This window comes from Etheostoma spectabile, chromosome 2, assembly GCF_008692095.1.
Source record: "Etheostoma spectabile isolate EspeVRDwgs_2016 chromosome 2, UIUC_Espe_1.0, whole genome shotgun sequence".
Classification (NCBI taxonomy): Eukaryota; Metazoa; Chordata; class Actinopteri; order Perciformes; family Percidae; genus Etheostoma; species Etheostoma spectabile.
In genome coordinates, this window is record NC_045734.1 from 9,292,057 (window position 1) to 9,309,341 (window position 17,285).

At 41.1% G+C, this 17,285-nt stretch overlaps 2 protein-coding genes across 5 annotated transcripts in view; one reads left to right on the plus strand and one right to left on the minus strand.

Moving 5' to 3' along the window:
* Positions 1-1,488, minus strand: part of lsm6 (LSM6 homolog, U6 small nuclear RNA and mRNA degradation associated) — a 2,417-nt gene extending 929 nt beyond the window's left edge. Inside the window, exons 1-3 of one of the 2 annotated variants that reach the window (XM_032544090.1) lie at positions 1,278-1,488; positions 719-824; positions 491-604 (exon numbers count right to left, since the gene is read on the minus strand). In XM_032544090.1, the coding sequence (XP_032399981.1) occupies positions 491-604; positions 719-812 (208 nt within the window). In that variant the 5' untranslated portion in view covers positions 813-824; positions 1,278-1,488. Of the gene's footprint in view, positions 1-490; positions 605-718; positions 825-1,124 lie in introns of both variants that reach the window. The other variant, XM_032544099.1, reaches the window with a different exon arrangement.
* A 12,677-nt stretch (positions 1,489-14,165) lies between these two features.
* Positions 14,166-17,285, plus strand: part of znf827 (zinc finger protein 827) — a 70,119-nt gene continuing 66,999 nt past the window's right edge. For 2 of the 3 annotated variants that reach the window (XM_032534050.1, XM_032534071.1), the window contains exon 1: positions 14,167-14,541. In XM_032534050.1, the coding sequence (XP_032389941.1) occupies positions 14,499-14,541 (43 nt within the window). In that variant the 5' untranslated portion in view covers positions 14,167-14,498. Of the gene's footprint in view, positions 14,542-17,285 lie in introns of all 3 variants that reach the window. The other variant, XM_032534058.1, reaches the window with a different exon arrangement.

Below are 17,285 nucleotides of genomic sequence, written 5' to 3' on the forward strand. Positions count from 1 at the left end.
TTTTACTTGTGGTCTGTGTTCGTCACTTAATGGACAGGCACCACTGGAGCTCTATCACACTTTCTTAGATATCCCTGCCCACATCCTCCTCAGACTGAGTTGCTAACGCATCACTGCCAGTAAAATACTCATATTTAAAAGGGGTACTTCAGTGATTTAAAAAAAAAAAAAAGATCTCATAAGGGAAAACAGTATTTAAAATGTATCACTGGGTCACTTGAATAGAACAGAGCCATCTTTAATGTTATTAGTAACAAACTATTTTTATACTATGACAGAACTAAATGTCTGCTGTGAAAAAGGCCTATATGTATGGTCTAGGTCTGCATCTACAAACTGTCCTCAGAGAATGGGTTACTTTTCCTCAATTTGCTGATTACTCAGTCCCTCATCTAGGCTCGTATGAGACAGACCTTTATACACATGTAATAATGACAAAAACCATCCACTGTATAAATTGCAGATATTATTATAAATGGAAGAATCTCACCATTGTTTCCTCTTAGAAAAGCATCTCCGTACTTGTTCTTGAGCTGCCCATTGACATACTCCTCAGTCTGCTCTATGGCGATGTTCATGTAACCATCCAAGCAGGCCAGGACACCTGTACAGGTCATGCATGTGCAGTGATTTAGCTAAAGACAATTCATAACGTGATGGCTTTTAAAATGACATAATGGAAACAAATGGATAGGATGTACGTGCCAGGTGCATTTACCTCTGTAATCGACACCAGAGTTCAGTTTGACCACCACAGGTCTCCCAATTATCTGCTTCAGAAAGTCACTTGGGGTCTGCTTTCTCAGACTCATCTTGGCTGTGATCTGAAAATGTAAAAGTAACAATAGATGTTATAGTCGTAGTTTCGTTCACTTCGCTAGCTAGGTTAGCATCATGTCAGCTAACTCGTGCTCGATGGCGTTCATTCGTTCAATCCAACAGTAGGGTTTTTCCTACGATGAGTTTTGAATGAAGCAGCACGTAATGTATCTGATTCGACCAAACAGTAATGCAGCTGCATATAGCTTTGTCACAATTAGTGTAACTATTTAAGGCTGTGTGGAAAAGGAGCATTAGCTGCTAGCTAACTAGTGTAGCTAGCTAACCCGCAACTGCCAACTCACTTCAATGAAAATGCTTGCACTTAACGGGGTGAGATGGTCGTTATCCTTGTAAGTACATGCATTTGTTTTTTGAGTCGAAGCAAACTGCACTTAGTGCGGTTTGGTTTTTATAAATGTTATCAGTAGCTACACGTTCGATAGCATTTCACTTACCGATGAACGTCTCGCCTCAAAACAATTGTTTTTGGCAAAGGACCGCAAATTGACCAATCAGAGGCGTGCACCATACGGAGAGTGAGTGAGGACAAAAACCCGAAGAGCGCAGCGGTACAGAATGTGTGAGGTAAAAACTAGAGACAGAATTAAACAGACAGACAGACTTAGTATGCTCTGGTTTGAGTTTGAGTTCGACATATTTCACTAGCTTTAAAACACATTTTTAGTCAACCAATCAACAGACATCAATTTGCAACACAGTAGCAGTGTACTTAATGCAGATTACCCTTTACAGTTGAATGCTTCACAAGCAACCGGGAGTGTTGGAGCCTATTTTTCAACCTAAAATTAGAAACAAATGAATAAATATGAGAGGGATTGACCCTATCAACAATCATATTAAGTTGAATATTTGATTCTTAAGTATTCTAAAATAGTATAAGTGGCAATAAGTAGTCACAACTGAGGTTGTGCATAATTCTAGCTCCAAATGGACACAGGGCCTATCTTTAGTAAAAATCCACTATAACAGACTTCCCCTCTTGGTTTGTGGTAATTTGGCAGTATTTCATATTTTTTATTGATATAATTAACCATCTTGCGAGATTATTGGTAGGCCTAAAGCAATATAATTTAAGTTGCACATTGTTTAGTCAAGACAAAATTGCTATTGTGATAACACAGCATTATCTTGATATAGTGACATAATAAAAACTAAAAGTTCAATACTAATGTATGATCTCAATTTTCACTGTCATCCTTTTAAATAAAAATATGAACCATCTTATCTCAATATAAAAATGTTGTTGTAAAACTTTAATATGGACAGACGTTTGAATCTATTTTCCAATTTGTTTATATCAAAGTAATTCCTGGAATTCACTGAATCTCACAGACATATGTACTGTATGCCTTAGAAATGGGTTCCTGTGTTCCTGCACTATGTTTATTTTTCACATCAGAGCCTAGGCTGCAGTTGGACAGTGAACTCCTAGCTGGTCACCAGATGTACCGTACTGGGTGGAGGTCTGATCTGCCAGCAACAAAGGAAATCAATGTCTGGGTCTTAGTGCAGACTATAAGTACAGTAGAGCTGCAACAATTAGTCGATGAACTGATTAGTCAATTAACAGAAAATACATTGGGAGCTCACGTGATACTTTGTTCTAGCCACTTTAAGCAAAAGTCAGCTTCTCAAGAGCCTACAATACAGTATTTTGTTCTTCTTAGTCAGGGAAAGGAACAAAAGGCATTGATGTCAGTACAAATAATAGTATTATATTATAAATGTTTGTCTTTTCGACAGATTTGTCTTGTCAAGAAACAGAACATTACATTTAATTTCCCTCAACTCAAATTGACAGAGACATATTATATTTTGCTTAATCTTATTCTTAAACATAAACTAATTGTAGTGCTGTAACAATGTTATAGGTAGTACTATATGTGCATATGATCCCTTTAGTGACCTTATTGCATCTAGATTATTGGCTATATCTTTAAACTCTCTTATAGAATTCCTTTTCCTAGTCTTTGACTATTTTCAAAGGGAAATCTGCTTTGAAATGTATAAAAAATGATAAAACCTTTATAGCTTTATACGGTTCTCATTTTTTGAGAGTGTAATTGAAATTAAACATCCTAGAGGTTTTTGGATCTCTTTGTTATTTCATTCTGCTATGGTCAGGCTTTGTTGTGAAGGATAAGAGAAAGTCTACCATCTGATAAAACTCTTGGCTGTTGGGTGCATGACCCAAACACTGCACAGCTTGGGAGGTACATGAAAAATGGTGCAGGGGCAAAATAGTGATGAAATGGTGAGGTGAAAGATACAGTAGAAGAGGATGGAGGGAGGGAGGATGTGCCAGTACGTGTTAACAGAGACAGAGAGGTTGAGAGAGAGAGAGAGAGAGAGAAGTGGGGAGTGTGTGAGTGTGTGTGTGTGTGTGTGTGTGTGGGGGGGGGGGGGGGGGGGGGGGGGTGTGAGAGGTGGAATCATAAAGTACTTCTTGTGTGTCTAGACAGGTTGCTTGTTAGCAGGGCATGGCTAGCCCTGTGGAGGCTAGAGGTTAATTTGGTATCTGCTGCTGTGTTAAACTAAGGTCAGTACTACAAGTCCTTAAGTCATAAACAAGAGTGGTTAAGAGCCATGTATACACCTAGGCACCAGTTAATGAATATTCAATGAAGTTTTTTTTCTCCCTTGTCCCCTTGTTCCCTTGGTTGTTTCTTGTTTTAAAGGAATTTTTTGGAAAGAAAAAAAAAACAGTTTATCTCTGTTGCCTTCAAAAATGACCTTTGTGCACTTACATTTACTTGTCCTTTGTTATCATAATAGATGGCCTTAGTCGTAACAGAAAGTGGCTTTTTGAAATGCTCCACACTTATTATGCGGCTCTGTCCCTGAATGCACCAAATCTAACCCATAATTTTATTGCCTAATACAATAAAACCAATAATGTGATCTTTTTTTCCCCAAGTCAAAAAATGTGTGGTTAAAATAAAACTTAAACTTATGTCCAAGGCTACGTCGTCACTGGCGTTTGATGCAGATGTTTTAATTACCAGTTTGGTAACTGGGCAGGCAATGAGAAAAATATGCATGAACCAAGTTATCACAGACACATAGCAGCATTCAGGGGCCCTGAGATAAGTGTGTTTTGCTTGTAACCTGCAAAAATTCACCAAGGATAGATAATATTTCAGCTGAAATGGAGGTTAATTGTAAACATTGACACAGGTCTAAAAGCATCGTCAACATCACATCCCATTTTACTACAGATCACATGTCACTGATTTGCCACACATTCTGCAGCCTATACATTATTTAGAATTGGAGTGTGTAGGAGTACACCTTTAAAATGCCAGGCCTATTTTACATGCCCTGTAATAACAGTTAATACATGAGCATTAGTGGCTTTGGTTTTGCTTCTAGCTCTGACCCATCTGATGGCTGACACTCAGCACTTAAAATGCATTATTTAACAGTTAACTGTATAGACTAATTTTGGTATGACTGGTAATTTGTCAGACTTACTTGTATACCAATTAACTTCCTCTGAAGACCAGTTTACAACCACACCATTAACATGTTTCACTAACTCAGATTTACTTAAGGATCACACTTTCCTGCTTTGTGTCCAATTGCTTTAGGTATATTTTATTATTATTGTTTGTAACACAATTCAGCTTAATTTTTACCTGACTCCAAATGAATGATAATGTTGCTCCATATGTGTAAAGAAGCAACTGTTTGCTAAGAAGTTACACAATATTCATTTACGTAAAAGATAATATGTCAGTGTTGTGTTCACAGTTTGTTACAGCTGCCCTCACGGGGCCCAAATAATCAATTAATGCTGGTGGAAAGTGTGGGTTACATCACTTTTTAATGTTTAAATATTATATGTTATTAAATCATTCTAATGAGTAGGCGTCCTAAATATGATATGTTATCACTCATAAATTATATAATTTTTAGCAATATCAATCAGTTATTTGCAACTCTTTTTTCAGTCTGGCTCTTCTACTCATCAGCTCTATGAGGCCAAATTTGGTAAACATGAAACACATTAATGTCAGAACAAACCACCTATGACTTTTCTTTTAAAAAAAGCCTCTGACCATCCAGTGTAAGAGTGGACAGCCAAAAAGCACAACAGCAATGCTGTCAATTGAAAGACACCCCTTAAGCCCAAGGGGCGGGCTAGTGAAATAGAAAGATTATGGTGATGGGAGATGCTATTGTAGTTGGGGATTGGGGGACTGGACCAAAGGAGGCAGGGGCTTGAGGTGAGTGGAAATAAGGAGGGGAGGGGGGCACATCCCTCTTGTATTCTAAGGCAATATGCAGGATGGAGGTGGAGGTGGGGGTCGGCTGTACAGGATGAGTAGAAAGTCTAGACTGCATTGACCCTTCTAAAGCCAGGTTTTCTCTTCAGGTCAAGCTTGATATGGAGAAGATAATGGAAAAGCTTGGGGGAGTTTTCAAATAAAAAACAGATTGGTAGACAGAGTGTCCCTGTTCTTGCTTCAATGTAATCCCTAACTGTATGTAGGTAATAGCTTGGAAGTGATGGGAAACCTTTCTTCCATCAAAAAGGGGCCAGGAAACCTCAGCTGCATGCCTTGATGCTTGGATCTGTTGCCTTTGTGGCATTGAGGGTTGTTTTAAATGGCTGACTTGTTCAAAGCTCTTGTGACTCCCTCCATGCCTGCCCTCTGTTCATGTAACGATGCAGCAGCTCAACAAAACAGGTGGTTAGACTTTCACATCCAACTCCTATTAGAGTCCTGAATCCATTGGTCATAGTCTGTAACGGTGCAATAAAGAATCCAAATATATAAGCAGTGGTGAATTACCCACAGGGTGCAGCGAGTGTCCCTTTGCTTTGGGTTTTGCTCCTTATCACTTCCATGCCAATGACACATTGCTCAACTTCCACTTAATGACTCAGCTGTGAGCACTGACAGTTGACAGTGGTTGGCTGCCCGGGGGCCCCATGCTGAGAGAAGTGGGTGGCGCGAGGCAGACGAGGTGGGAGGAAATCCATCCCTGTAATTTGGAGGAAATTCACTGAGCTGCTCACAGTCAAAATGAAAGGCTTCCGTTTGTTCGTCTCTCCACAGTTACCGAGCTCCACTGTTTTCAAAAGCCTAAAAAGAGGTTCACAGAACCAATTCTGCCTGGTTGGTGTTCCCCAGGGATTAGTCCTGGGACCCTCTCAAATCCGCTACAGCCCCGGAGCCATGTTCTTTCCCCAAGGAGTGGTACAACAGACAGACAGTCAGACTGCCCATCCTGTGCTATATGGCCCAGGCGCAGCCAGCCAGCCAGCACGTAAATCTCCTGAGATCCCCCTCAGCGGAACGAAAGCTCAGTGGAGTTTATGCTGAGGGCTCTGCTTGTATCTGTCTGTCTGTCTTTTTGTTTGACACCCTCTCATGTCACCTTATCCTCTTTCACTTCCTCATCTCAATCTGAGGAAATAAGGCAATGCATTTTAAAGCTCCATCCAGTGGAGTTGTTGTCACATCAGGGAACAAAAAAAAAAGTATTACATAATCCTTAAAATAAACAATTTTCCACAACATGACAAGGCTTGTGTATATGAGTTTGCCTAGAAGCATTCTGTCATGAAAATAATTATGTGTGCAGTAACTAATAATTACACTTTGTTAACCTTAGCATGCCTTATTGTCTTGACTGTCTAAATGACAGTCAATTTCACAAGAAAATTTGGCTCGAGCCATGAGCAGATCGCCCAGTTTGATCACTTTGTCACACAACACTATCCTACCAAGTTGTCAAAGAGACACTGTAGTGGGTTTTGCTTGATAGATGGTGAATGGTGCTTATACAAGGAACCACTCCAGTGCGCCCATAAATATGCATCGTGACATTTGGAACAAAGCCGCTCGTCCTCTCTTTCCTGATGAGCTCTGCCTGCATACTATAACATATTGCCATACTGTCACACCTTGTGTTTCATAGCCAATCTCTCTGTTCATCAACTTGGCAGATAACCTCTAGATGCTGACAGATGATATGGGGGATGGCATTAGGGCTCTATTGTATGCAAAACCAGGAAGTGAATTTCCAAAAGGGATGCTTAAGCCAGTAGTTAATAATTAATCCTTATTATTTCCTGATGTATATAATGTATGGTTGAATGAATATTTAAAAAGAAGGTTGCATAGTGTATTTGCATGATCTGCATGATTGCATGATTCTTTGGACAAGTCAATCAAAATGCTCTATTGATCAGGTCAGAAGACATGTTCTCACTTTCGCACACCACAGTCTGTTAGGGCAAGTGAAAAAGAATGCTCTTTGTTCCCTCTGTAGCATCAAGAACACAACTGGCCTCTATCTCCAAACACTGCATTGCTTTAGAAAAGAATAAATATCCAAGACAGCCAGGAGCAGTTCCTTTTAAATCCCACACACAGGCATATCTCCCTCTCTCCTCCATGTCTCCTTCTCCTTCTCTCTCTGTCATTTGACCAGCAGTGCTTCCTGCCACTGAGGACCTGTGACTCAACAGCCAGAATACAGCAACGTTCTCTTGCCCACCCTCTTGAATATTCATAGAAATAAGAGGACTCAAGTTCAGACCCATCCATCTTGTATTCATCCACATTTATACATATATATATATGTTAAAAAAGGAAGTGACTGTTAGGCAGCGGGGTTACAAGTAGTACTAGATAGCTAAACGGGTGCTGTGGGAGAGGGGGCGTGGGGGGCTGTTTTACACTAATTTCTTTATCCCTTTCACAGGAGTGCCATGTTACAAGAGAATTCCTGAGGCGAGCCAATGGCCCGATAAATCTGCCGGAGCCTCTCTCTCAATTTGTCTCCGTGGAATGTCAGCTGGCAAGCACCCAGACACTGAGAACCTCTTTTCACAATGCGCCAATCTAACAGACGAGATCCCATGTTGGAGCTACAGTACTGGCATGGATAAATTGCCACGTGCCTTATCTAGGTCTCTTTTTGTCTAACTGTTGCAGGTCTTGCTCCTCACACGGCCCCCAAAGGCCACTTCCTCTCAGACCTGGCGGTTCACCTGAACGGCTGAGAGGGTGACGTTGACAAAATGCAGGTGTCACCAAAGAGGAACTTGTGATATGACACAGATGCTGTGTCAACCCGTCTTACTCCATTTGACCCTCAGTATGAACAGAAATTGCCCTGTTTGGTGTCCTTCATCAGTGTGGCGCAATGTCCCACATTGCTCGGTCCAGGTGGTGGAATGGCAGAGTGGGAGAACAGACCATGTTTGTGTGAAGATGCAACAACTATCTCTCTCTTTTTCTTTTTCTCTCATCCCCTCCCTCCCTCCCCCTCCCTCTTCAAACAGACTGCTATTGCACTCTTTGTACTCTATTTAAAGGTTGTAGGTTAGCAAACAACAAGATTCCTTCCCCCAAAATTAGTCACGAGTCATGAATGAATTTATTCATTTATTTATGTACAGTAGTTGCAGTAAAATACATACATACTGTATTTACATAGATGGATATGAGTGTAGAGTTGTTCTTTCCCAATCAAGATATCAATTTTTTAAACACTGATTATATACATAATTTGTGTTTATTAAAATGTTTTTATTAATTTATTCATGTTATTGAATTTGCTTAACATTAGAAAGTATAAAATGGTACAGGACAAAATAAAAAAAACTAAATGAATAGCACCCTATCCTCAACAACACTTTCCACATAGCCAGCCACACAAGCGCATTTAAGGGGTTCATGTTACTGCATGACAGTTGGCATGACTGTAAAAAAAAAAGAAAAGGCATGTGCCAAGTGGAGCTGCCAATGCTCAGGTTGGCTGGTTTTAATATTTAAATGTGTTTCATTACAACAGTATGGGCCAGATAGCCTTTCTGACGTCCAGACAATTGTCTGCAAATGAACAAGATTACATGACAAGCCCTGGATGACAGAGCTACCCACTGCTGCCTACACCAGCCACTTATCTGATGGTAGCCTAGCAACAGATCCCTGACCTGGCTTTGACCCCCACCCGATAAGGTCAACACCTGAAGGCTCTGCCATTGGAGGACTGGCTGAGAGAGAGGTGGAGCTTGGGGATGTAGGGAGACAAAGGACTCTACAGAGCAAGGGCAGCCTCCTCTGCATAGAGTTCCATGCTCCCTGCTGACAAAAAAATGTCCGGACAAAAGCGTGCCAGACCTCTTTACCTGTGTGTGTGTGTGTGTGTGTGTGTGTGTGTGTGTGTGTGTGTGTGCGCGTGCGTCAGAAGCAAGCTAATCATAAAAGGCTGGTTGAAAAAAACACGAAAGGCTGTAAAGCAGCCAGTAAAGTGTCCCCCATAGCAAATTCTGACAGCATTGCCGTATTTTACACAGGGTCAAACATGTTTCCTGTTTCAACGCAGCATCAATGAGAGAAAGAAACAGCGGCTGTAACTGTTCATATTGAAAACAATTGTGGTGACAAACAGAAGAGACACATTATGAAGGAAGTGCCAAATGTGAAATTAATCAACCAGAGCAGCCCACCCCGATAGGCATCCCCACTTCTCTATCATTTGTGTGCACATGCATACAAACCTCACTCGGTTTAACAGCAGTGATATGGAAGTTAATCCAAATTGTGATAGTGGCAATATCCTATTAGACCATGGCAATAAAATCAAGCTGAGACAGGTAACACATTACAGATATCAGAACACGTTCAGCATGCTCCATTACAATATGAAATGACATTAATCAGCAGGGGTCCTCTTACACACATAGAGGCATAAAACAAACATGCAAATCATACACTCAGATGTGCACAAGCCTATGGTACAGCTGAGTGTTGAAGAGCTCTTTCACTTGATATTATTTTAAATGATATAGATAATTTACAGTATCACTGGCTTTTGCCAAATAAAGTCAGACATATTGTGAAAAAAAACACTGTCAAAAAAGACAGTCAAGCAGCCAAGGCAAAAGGGTGAACATATGAATAGCTGTTCATAACATTTTTTCAATTATCATATAATTTTATTTTTTGCTCACCTGAGCCTCTGGAATAAAAAAGTGAATAAGAGAGGTGGCAGACAGTGTTACTGTCCTAGTACTTTTTGTCCTTTTGTGAAAAATATGTGACAATCCAGTATGCAGACTGCTTCAAGCGATAAAAGACCACGTTGTTTTCAGAATTGTGTTAGTGAAGTGTGTGCCGCTAATCTTCATTTCAATTTTTATTCAGCTTTTAGTTTGACAGGGCTGCATTTGATACTGTGCACTTCTCTTTCTTTCTGATGTACATATTCACTAAGGTGTTAGCACGGCAGGGATTATCATTTAGCCTGTCAGGTTTGGCACTGCTAAAATAACTCGTGTCCCTGAGTTGAAGGACCTTCGCTTCCCTCCAGGGCCTTTTGCAAGACCTCTGCCCCAGTTCACCCAGGCCAACATAGGCTCCTCCTACTCTGTGTGTGTGTGTGTGTGTGTGTGTGTGTGTGTCTGTGTGTGTGTGTGTGTGTGTGTTTGCTTGCACTGTCTTACTGCAGGGAAACTATTGAAGGTCAAAGGGCAGGAAGTTGGCCACCTGCCTCTGTCACTTTAGTAGAGTAGAGCAAAGAGAGGAAGTGGTAGCAGTAGAGTAAGACATGACAGACAGAGAAAATGTGTGAATATGTGTCAATGCTTTTGTCTGTCGGTTGAATTTACAAGGTCAGTTATATTGTTGGATAAAAATCCTTAAATAAGTAAAAACCATTGTCATTGAAGTCACATCCTCTAAAATCTCCAGCACTTTTTGTTGTGTTTTTTTCACTGAGCATTTTGTTGACCTTTGTGAGACTTAGTTTATCTGATCTGCAGACTTTATGTCTGATTAAAGGAAACGACTGCTACAGGGTTTTGAGTTTCCTAGGACCACTGCTAAATAACCTGGTACAGGGATCTCTCCGCTGGTATTTGCTAGAGGTGACAACCCTTCTCGCTCCCTGCATAAATGTGCCAACCGAGGACGAGAGCATAGAAGGGCAAGAGGGCAAAAAGGGAGTGAACCACCTGCTTCTGTCACACCATCAGGATGAAGGCGAACGAGTGCAAACAGGGTGAAGTGTGTGTGTGTGTGTACGTGTAGGGGTTGGTCGGAGATATTGTGTTGAAGGGGGACAGGTGGCACGCCGGACAGCGCTGGCACAAGCCAACCCAGGATTTATCACTCAGCGACAGTCACGGCTGGGCAGGGGACAGATGTTTCTGTTTACCCCAGGGCAACATCTGACTGGCCGAACCTAGCGTTAGCCCAACCTGCCTCGCCCGCACAGGACAGGGCCGGAGACGATAGGGGACAGGATGAAAAAGAGACAGAGAAATGGAGGAGAAACTGGAGGATGTTCAGTTTGCCCCCAAGACACATGAGCAAGTTAGCTCATTTCTCTCCAGTCTGCTCCATCCTCAGCTGAAGCACCTGAAACTCATTTGGCTCCCACTAACTGTTGTGCCACTATAGGGAACCATTTTAATAAGTAGTAATAATGTCGACTGACAAAATGAGCCGTTTTCAAAGCAGGGAACCAGCCCCTTTTATTAGGGAATGAAACAACACAATTCTGATTGAGCCTATTCTACATCTTCACTTAGAGAAGTAGACACAGATGCATAGCACTTATTGTGGTGTTATTTCAGGGCTATTCTGTAAAAGCCCTTTTGCATTAGTGTCTGTGTGTAATGTACAGTGTTACAGCTAGGAAATTTGAGCGCTGCTACTGGTAATAAATAGCTGGGAGCACTCTTCCCTCGGAGCAATGAGGAATAACCTTTAGGTTCAACCCTGAGTGAGGTCATGTCAGTGTTGCCATGGCTACTATCAGCAGACTGTCCTGTTGCCAGCATTACCTCAGCTGCCTGGCATTGTCAGGGTCAGGGAACAGGCTGTGACCTCCCAATGGTGACCAACCTCAACTGGGGACAAAAACACCATCACGACAAACACTAGTAGTCTAGTACAGATTATTTCCGTTCATGGAAAGGTTTAGTGGAAACGATGCCACTGGATGTAGAAGTTTTAGATTTCTGCACTGATTTATGTATGGAATAAGTCACCCTGGTAAATGGAGTTTCATATTACATTGAATTTTCTATGATTAATTACCCCTAATGTGGTGTAATAAGCAAAAGGGTGGATACACAGATCGAGATTTAGCATTCTGACTAAGCCATCCAGCAGGGGAATTTCATCTTACCTAGGATTGTTGATGTAAAATTTGTGAGTATAAATATCATTCTCAAAAAACCCAAAAACAATGACATTCATTTGTGATTTTATCAAGACGTACAAATCAGTTCGGCTGCATTTCAATAATTTAGTAGAATCCTTAAAACATAGTTTGCATTGCACTGCGCTGCATTTTATAGACACGGTAACTGATCTGAACCGGAAAATGTCTACTGTATGTAAGCTCTTAAAGTCACCTTTTACATCTTTTACAACTTATTTCTAGTTTATCTGTGCACTAGCATAAAATCCCAAACACATGTATGTTGGTCAAACACCTTAATTTATAACTCTTTGTTCAAGTTGAATGTTTCACCAGCAGAACCCCAGAAGATATCAGAGTACTTTAGTCCCCTGAGGTACTTTGCATATGTTGTGCTTTCCACACAGAAATACAGACATTTTGCAAGAAATGCAAAAACCAAAAATAATTTAACCTTTCCCTAGCAGCTTATCCACTCTTTGCTCAGAGCACCTGTCCATAGACTATCAATCAACAGGTGAAGGTGAGAAACACAGCTGTCTTTACACACACACACAAACACATGCACACACACACACGTCTATTAAAATTGTAATGTAAACCTTTATAATATTCAGTATCACAACCCAACAGTATCCTCTCCACAAATGAAAAACCTAATGGGATGTCTTAATCATTTCATGCAGGAGATGCAATAATATGTAATTCTTTTCTATTGGTGGAACATGTTTGTCCACTCTCCTCCTGATAGGCCCCATTTAATCATGTTGTTCTGTTTCCTAATTAGCAAAAATGCAAAGTGTCTTTGTCACCTGTGGACAGCCAAGAGGGCTAATTTGGGCTTTTCACTAATTGCCACGGTAACGAGCCTCCTGCGCCTCCGCTGGGGGTGGGTGGAAGGCATGGCAGGAGGAGGACTGGAGGATGGAAGGATGGAGGGATGAAGACACAGCTCTCCTCACACACGGCCGAGGTGTGAAAGAACGCGGCAGGCCAACAGAACGCAGCCTGGAGGAGGCCAACAGCAGGGAGTGGGGGACAGCCTGCGCTGTGAAAAAGCCCCAACACCAAGCTGAGAGGGAGGAGGATTCAGCTCTGGCCAGTTTTAGTCTCTCAACTTTGATGAGGAGAAGACTACGTTGGGTTGGATAATTGTTGGACGTTTTACTGACACTGACACAGGTTATCGTCCCCACCTGATATGATACTGGTTCCCACACAATGTAACTTTTTTTTTTTTTTTACTGTTCTTTTAATAGAATAATTCCAGGTATAACTCAGCAGGCAATTTTTAAATCAGAAGCTTGACATGTAAGAAGACTGTGTGTGAGAAGTGTGTGTGTGTCTGGGGGGGGGTTGGAGGAGGCGATGACAGAAATAAACCAAATTAAAATATAGGATGTTTGATAATGACCATATTTTATTATTCAATTTACTGTTCATGTTGTAGCTTTAAGTTGTTTTTCTTCATGAAACTATTATATAGTTTATCAATCATGGTGAAATGGCAACTAGAAACTTTTCAAAGGGAAAGAGTGGGTATGAAATGTCTTCATCTTTGCATATGTAAATACCCTGATGTACTATTATATTATTTACAGCCTACTAAAAGTATTATTAGTATTACAGTTACATAAAAGCATAGATTTTATGTATATGTTTGCAAAAGCAGTGTGTAGACTAAGTCATCCAGTCAATATTAGTCTATGAAATTCATTTTTTAGCATTTCAATGTTACCATGCTGCAATTGTGATTGGCTACTTATGTTTATTTAAAATAAAGATGTGGTTATAGTGGTTCATTGTTTTTTTTACTAAAGCAAGCTAAATCCATGTTTAACATGCTTCTGCGTTATGTTTTTCATAACGTCTTAAAACGTATAGCCTACAATCATGTTTGCATCATTCGCATACATTATTATCGTCTCACCATTCATTTTTCAGGAAATTGAATAGATTCCGTTGGTGTAATTCGACTCGATCAATATGGTCTCTCAGCTGATTTATGCCTCTTTGCTTTTTTCAAATACATTTTCTTTTTAGCAATACACCCTGAAAGATTGGGGGCACCTTGTCCGTGTGCAGCTCTCGGGGGCGAGCCCCTCGAATGTTTTGCGTGCGCGCGCAGGAGTGTGTGAGAGCGTGTGAATGTGTGTGTGTGAGTGAGTGAGTGAGTGTGAGTGCGTGCGCGCGCGTGTGTGTCTGCTCTGCTGTTGCTGCCCTTTGATCCCTGCATTAGTGTTAGTTAGGGGCTCGGAGACACACTTGCACCGAGAGCAGCCATAGTCAAGACACGGCAACAACAACAGCGGCACCTCCTCCGCCTGTGTTCCCATTCCCCAACAATACACTTTAAACCGAGCAAAGCCAGGTGCACGAACAAGTCCCTGCCATCACTGGCGCCTCCAGTCTCAATGGGAAAAACCTTTTTTCTTCTTATCCCTAAACAAGGACGAGAATGTGATTAAAAACGGGGGAAAATGCCAAGGAGGAAGCAGGAGCAACCCAAGCGCCTGCCTTCACGTAAGTCCTTCACTCGATTTGTTCAATTTTAACGGCTCTACTTGTGTTTTGCGCAGTAGTTTAGGGTTAAAGAGGTGAAACAGACAAAAGACTCGGCGTAGGTTATTTCTCCCTTTTTAGGTCCGAGCGAGGCAGCCATGTTGTTGGCGATGGGTAACGCTAGCTAGGCAGTGAGTGGATAAATGATACGTGGCTTTATTAAGAGTATAATCGATAGAGGTCCGGTTCCGCTAAAGGTTGCGGTCAGTTGGCATATGTGTCGGTTGTGTGTGTGTGTGTGTGGAATAACGGCCGAGCGTTTTCGGTAATGTGTTTGCCTCTGCTAGGTCGCTTTTCGGGTAGAAAGGGGAGGATCTGGGAGTCTGGCCGCAATAAAATGAAGGGTCAGTCGGATCAGACAAGCCAGAGTCTGGCTCCCCATACCCTAGTGTTCCTGGTTAGCAATAGCGCTATCTAGCAACGCTCGGTAAACTTCATTTCCGAAGCGTTAAACGTGTAACTTTCGCCTCGTAGTTGTGCTGCTCCAAATCGCGGAACCGAATTTGTTCGCGCTTGTTTGTCGTCGACTTTAAAAAAGTGTGAAGAGATTTCTCTCCCCCCCCCCCCCCCCCCCCCCCCCCACACACAAGCATATGTAATTTTTTTTTCTACCCCTCCCAGTCTGCATGCAGGCTATGTCAGAGCCATGGTCGGTCACCTGAAGTTCAGGGTTTTTCCCCCCTTCCCTTTGCAGCCATTCATTGCAGACAGACTACGATCAATAACACGGTTAGAAAAAGGGAAACGACAGTTGGGATCTTCTAGCTACGTTGCTGAAAATAACGCGGTGCCGCAGCAGAAACCTATTGTTGTTGTTGATTTTGGTGGGAGGTTGGTTTACTTTTGTACGTTTGACCCTCCGTATCTTGGATGTTCGTATTGTGCCTTTATCAGTCCAGATAATAAAAAGCTGCGGTAACACACTCCGGCCACTAGAGGTTTGCTTTGATGGTAGTGGGCAAGACAAGGATTATTAAAGGAATTATCCGAGAGTGACATTTTCTGCTCTTGATCATTTGTGCTTAATACTTGCGTAAGCAAACAGCTCAATTAGTCACATTGGTATGCAAATGTAATGAATAATTGAGTGATTCATCTTCAACAACGACGGCTTGATACATTTATCCTATGACACTATCTTCTTCATTTCTTAAATGTCAGATCATGCCAGCTGTTCATCATCGCCAGCCACCATCAACAAGGCACTTAAAGTTGTCTCTTTTATTTAGTTACTTACATAGTTTTCTTTTTCATTTCAAAGGTTTTGAGGAATGAATAAGCTCCTGCACCTTTCGCAGTTTAATATGTCTGACACATTAAATTAAATGTACATTACAGAGTTATCTTCGTTGACTCACACACCCATAGACAGAAATGCACGTTTTAGTTTTATTTTGTGGTACTAATCACTGATTTGCTCAGGTGTTTGACCTAGGGCTGAACTTGGGAAATAGCAGTGGTTGGTTTGGATGCATAGAGGTGGAGACTGGGTGACTGGGTGTGTTTTTGTGTGTGTGACATTAAGTGACAGGGAGATATTTGGACAGTGAGTTTTCACTCAAATGCTGCATAAGGAGTAAGCTATGTGGTATCAGTCGGATCAGACTGATAAAATATATATATATATATATATAACTCTCTACAGCCTTTTTACTACCCCTCTGCATACAGAGCCTTCTTTTAGGGAGATTGTCCTCTGAATATGTTTTCCTCATCTGTTACCAAAATCTGTGTTTTCTGAAGCATAATTAGAGTGCGTTGTGTGTGATCATGAAATACGTGCAGTAGTTTGTTGTGACGGCCCTTCAGCTATAGTGCCAGTACCTAAAATATCCCTTCTTTCTTCATATACTTGTTAATGATTAGATGGAGAGTACAGTATGAAGTACAGTATGGCTCATTGGTACTTTTGATAAGCTTTTTTCCTTCCAAATAAGAAAATGGTCAACTGGAGTGAGTCACTGTGTCAACAGAGACACATGTATACTCATAGTTGATACACGTTTTGTGATATGACTCAGTTTGGCAAAATTGAAATAGATTTTATATTGTTGTGTAGAAGACATTAAACCATGTTTTAGCACCTAGGGTAATGGCATTTGATTGACCAATTCATTTTAAACAAGCCCTCCTTTTATAATGAATAGAATATGTAAGGAAAGGCTTTGAAAGGTTTAAATGTAAAATAATGAATAGTAAACCAGTTTTATTATGTTAAAAAAAAAACATTGCAACATATTAGGACAATTTTTACATCCTAAAATTAAAATGCATGAGGTTGTGTTTAAATTGAATTTCACACAGCAATGCTGTATGGATCTGTCAAACATGAAGTCCAATATTTTCTGTCTTTTGGGCAAGAGGACCAAAATTAGCCTGTGTAAACTTTTCAATTAAGCTGCTTTGTAATTGGTCAAGAACAAAAATACCCTTCACCCACCAATCTGGAATCATGTACTTATGTGTAGGCACCGAACTGCTGTGCCTGTGTTCCTGGGTTTAAATGAAAGCCTTTTTCTGATTTAGAACTTGTTTCCCTCCTCAGTCAACAAACTGTCACAGGAAAGTATGAATTTGTCAGAAGCTTTTTGCGCTTTGTTTTGGATCTTCCCACTCTAGAATGGAAGTGTCACCTCATGCCATTCACTGTCAGTCTGTGTGTTTTCATTATTCAGCCAACAACACCCTGGTGGTGTGCCAGCCAA